The sequence below is a fragment of the Lipotes vexillifer genome, unplaced genomic scaffold (assembly GCF_000442215.2).
Source record: "Lipotes vexillifer unplaced genomic scaffold, Lipotes_vexillifer_v1.1 scaffold443, whole genome shotgun sequence".
Taxonomy (NCBI): Eukaryota; Metazoa; Chordata; class Mammalia; order Artiodactyla; family Lipotidae; genus Lipotes; species Lipotes vexillifer.
The window spans coordinates 468,367-472,568 of record NW_006779163.1 but is presented as its reverse complement, the minus strand read 5'-3'; the positions used below and the strand labels follow the sequence as shown (position 1 = coordinate 472,568).

Sequence of the window (4,202 nt, the reverse complement as noted above, 5' to 3'; positions counted from 1 at the left end):
CTCAGCGGCCATGGCTCACGGGCCCAGCCGCTCCGCGGCATGTGGGGTCTTCCCGGGCCGGGGCACGAACCCGCGTCCCCCGCCTCGGCAGGTGGACTCTCAACCGCTGCGCCACCAGGGAAGCCCCACCACTCTTAATCAATATATAATTGTTGAAAAATAACCACAACTTCCAAAAACAGAACTAGAAAAAGAAGAGATCCCCCTGAAAGCGCAACACCAGGCCAGTACAGACGTGGTACGGCTGTGGCAGTCAGAATGTCCAGAGACGACAGACTCCAGGACACGGATCCACGCACACAGAGCAGACCCGGGCTTCCCAGGCACGCCCAGAAAAGGCAGGCCGTGCGCTCAGGTGAGAGGAAGCAACGCGGCACCCTGTGCTGCTTCCCACACAAGTCACCGCGGCTCACGGCCTCACAGAGCGGCCACCATGCGGGCGGCTAGCCGCCAGCGCACTAGACACGAAGCAAAGCGGGGCGCGAGGCACAGCAGGGGTCGTCAGCAAACGCCTCGTCCTCCGCACAGCGGCAGGACCAACCTTGTCGACGAACGGGTGGTCCATGAAGTCGGGGCCCCCGATGCTCAGGTTCAGCACGTCGACTTTCTTCAGGATGGCATAGTTGAAGGCGTCCAGGAACCAGGACGTGTAGGAGACCTGGCCCATTGTTAAAACAGTCCTTTAGGTGTTGCAGTGGGAGTCTCCAAATGCTAGATTCTCAGCAGCATGAAGTATTCGCTTAAACTTCGGAAACAGATCCCAAGAACAACAAATGCTCTGCGATGTAAACTACTACACCCAGCGCTTCCAATCCCTGGGGCTGGACTCTGGGCAGAGGCAAGGTTCCCAGGGTCCTGTCCCGCCCGGTCTCATGTCCAGCGCCTTCCTGACCTTACAGCCTGCCTGCCCAGGGAAGACCTCAAACTTCTAGCTGCCCCTCGCATAAAAGGACTTGTCCCAAGACACGTCTATTCAGTTAAGTGTTTCGAAATAGTTCAATGTATTTGTCTAATATTCTTTATTCCTAAATAGACTGAAGAATAAATGGTATCAATGAAAGTTATTTCACAGAATTACTTCTGATAGTTATTATTTCTCTCGTCGTTTCCTTACAAAAGTTATATTACTTTGTGTATCGCCACTCACGTGTTTTATAAGATACAAAATTAAACTTAGAGTAAAAAACAATAGATGACAGAAAACAATAAAATAAGCGCTGGAGGGAATGAAAAGACTTTCAATCCAGAATTCTGTATTCAGTGAAAACAGTGTCTTGAGAAGAAAGATGAAATAAAGATATTTTCAGATAACTAAAGCTGGGAGAAATCATAGCTACTAGACTGCATTACAAGCAATACTAAAAGCATCTCTTCATGCTGAAAGGAAATTACGTGATATGGAAACTTAGATCTACAGGTAGAAAGAAAGCGCACTGGAAATCGAAAATATGTGAATAAATATAAAATGTTAAAAAAAAAAACCTTACAGTGGAAAAAGAATCAACATAATGATTAAGAATTATGTTTTTTAAAGGCTTTTAAAAATAAAACAATATATTTATATTTGCTTGAATGTGCAAAAGAAATTCTAGGAGGAGCGGGTATGTGAAAAAAAGAAACTACCACATAGGGAAAGCGGGGAAGTAAAGGTGAGAACCTGTCGGACGGGGACAGGGTTGGGAGAAGTGTCCCTGTGCTGTCTTTTGATGTTTTGAACTATGTATTACCTATGCAAAAATTAAAATTTAACAGTTAATAAATACTAGGACCCTCCCTTTTTTCAGTAACGTTTCCAAATGCAGAGCGAGGGAACAAGCTTCTAAATCCATGTTACCCAACACAACGCGGAGTGCTGGGCCCAGAGGCTACCCTCAAGGCGGTCAGTCCAGCAGGGGCAGCAAACACACAAACATGGGGTTGTTCTCTCAAGCACGAGAACTGTGCCTGAGACATGATGGACAGGAACCCTGGGCCAGCCGGCGGGACAGGAGAAATGGGAGGTCAAGGAATCCCCTTGGAGCAGGGTCTCTGGGGTTCCAGTGAGGCCGACGAAGGGGGCGGTGGGAGCAGGGCAAAGCCGCCCCGCGGAGGGACGGGAGGGACAGCACGGCACACGGGGGACGCCAGCCGCAGCTCAGCATCGCAGACGTGTGCTGCTTTTAAACCAGCACGTTTTCTAGAGTTTTGACTTTTCACATTTTAATATCAACCCTTTACGTTTCAGGGGTCCTCAAAACACCTACCTGGTTGTTGGTAAAGACCCTGAAAATATGAAGTTCTGCATCCGGAGCAAACCCCTGGCACTCCCTCATGCTGGCTATCACACCCGCCACGAACGTGCCATGGCCCAGCCCTGTTGTCCAAAAGGAAAAAGGCACGAAACACAGCTGATACAACGTGTGCCAAGATGCGGCATTTCAAACGAGCTCATTCTCCGAGCCCGAGACTCAGACTCCCCAGCACCTCTCCGGCCTCGCCGGCTCCGCCTCGGGGTGCAGCCACTCCTGCTCTGCCCCCAGAAAGGAGGTTCCCTCCCACCAGGCGACCCTCTCCCCTCACTCACCTCCCGACCTACTCTGAAAAGCTTCTGCCAAAAGGCACAAAGCAACTTGGGACTGTTAAAGCATCTACACTGGAAAATACCCTCTCAGCTGATAAAACGGAGGATGGGAGTGATGCGAAGCCCCGCCGGTGACCAGAAAACACCCCCTCAGGTTCTCAGGACATCAGCCACCCACCGTCGTCCAGGGTTCGCTCGTTGGTCCAGTTGGTTCTCTCCTTGACGTTTTTGAAGTGGGGATGCTTCTCACTCAGCCCGGTGTCAAAAACGGCAACCCTTACGTTAGCACCTTATGCCAAAAAGAAAGCACAACGGTGTTTGAGAAATCATCGTTTATGAAATACATCCCTCTTTGGGACGCAGAGAGAATGACAGACGACCCAGGGCCAAAGCCTGCCCAGAGGGCGCACAGTAGGCCAGGTGCGAAGGAGAGGAGGGGACAGCAGGGGAATACCATCACCTGCCGCTACGTGAGACCTGAGGACAAACAGAAAGTCCCTCCGGACGCCCCTCAACGTCACCGGCTCTCGGGGGAGGCGGGGGGCGACCACCTCTCCCGATCCTCCACCAATGACTGACTTTCCCCTCTGGGCAACTTTCTCCAAGTTTCTATGTCCTCATCTCCTTAGAGAGGCCCATGGGGCGAAGGGCACCACAAAGCACTCACTTCCGGGAGGGCGGGGGCCGCCTCTACTCCCGACCAGGACTCGGTGCTGCTCACTAACGACAGCGAGTCTGCAGAGAGGGGCTGTCTACCACACGCAGGGAAAAGCACACTTTAAGGAGAACCACTGTATTGCGTATTTTTCTACGATAACAAGCCTACTTCAGATACTGGCCAAAAGCCATCTGTTCCGATGGGCAACATGACTCAGGCTGTTAGATCAAGGAATTCTAGAACACACGTAGGAAAAAATACAAGATACTCACTGAAAGGCTAACAGAAGTAACAAAGGTAATGTCTTCTTGGTATGAGGGTTGTACTTATGCATCCATACTACACTAAACCATCAATTTCACTGAGACAACCAACAAAGTGCATTGTTTGCTTTTTTAAAATGCAGACACAATACTGGAAACCAGCTGGTTTGAGGGGAAGGAAAAATGCTTTTCTGATGATTAGAGAACTTCTGTTTTGTGAAGTTTTCCCCCTAAAAGGATAAACCAAGAAGAGACAATAACTTAATAAAATGTCAGCCCCCCGGGTTTTAAGTCTGAGGCGTGGTAAGGGAAGGTCTTTGGTTCTCTAACGTAAGGGTCTCTAAGCCAAGGAGAAATGGAAAGACACTGAGACAAACTGTGAGGTACAAGGCGCCAGAGACATGGGCTGATATTTAGGGTCCAAACCTCCACATTAGTTAAAACAGGAATTTTCTGCCCTGATGTATCAGCAAGCAAAAAAATCTGATGGGTTGTGAGTCTGATTTCGCAGGATATGGTCGTTACTATTGTTTCCTGTTCTGAAACAAAAGGTAACAACCTCGACAGTCAATCACTTAGCCATGCCGAACACAGGGCACCACACAGGAGGGATATGCTCAATTTCACGAGACTGCCCAAATCAAGGTAACTATCTCTGGATTTGATCTCATTCCCTGGGAAATTACAGAACTCTGGCAGCTGGACTGCCAGTCAGCTCTGG

At 49.6% G+C, this 4,202-nt stretch overlaps 1 protein-coding gene across 1 annotated transcript in view; it reads right to left on the bottom strand.

Annotated features, from left to right (window-relative positions):
- The window catches only part of MBTPS1 (membrane bound transcription factor peptidase, site 1), a 51,320-nt gene that overhangs the window by 29,922 nt on the left and 17,196 nt on the right, over nucleotides 1-4,202 (bottom strand). The window contains exons 5-7 of the mRNA XM_007452523.1: nucleotides 2,739-2,849; nucleotides 2,244-2,353; nucleotides 542-658 (exon numbers count right to left, since the gene is read on the bottom strand). Coding sequence (XP_007452585.1) covers nucleotides 542-658; nucleotides 2,244-2,353; nucleotides 2,739-2,849 — 338 coding nt within the window. The remainder of the gene's footprint in view (nucleotides 1-541; nucleotides 659-2,243; nucleotides 2,354-2,738; nucleotides 2,850-4,202) is intronic.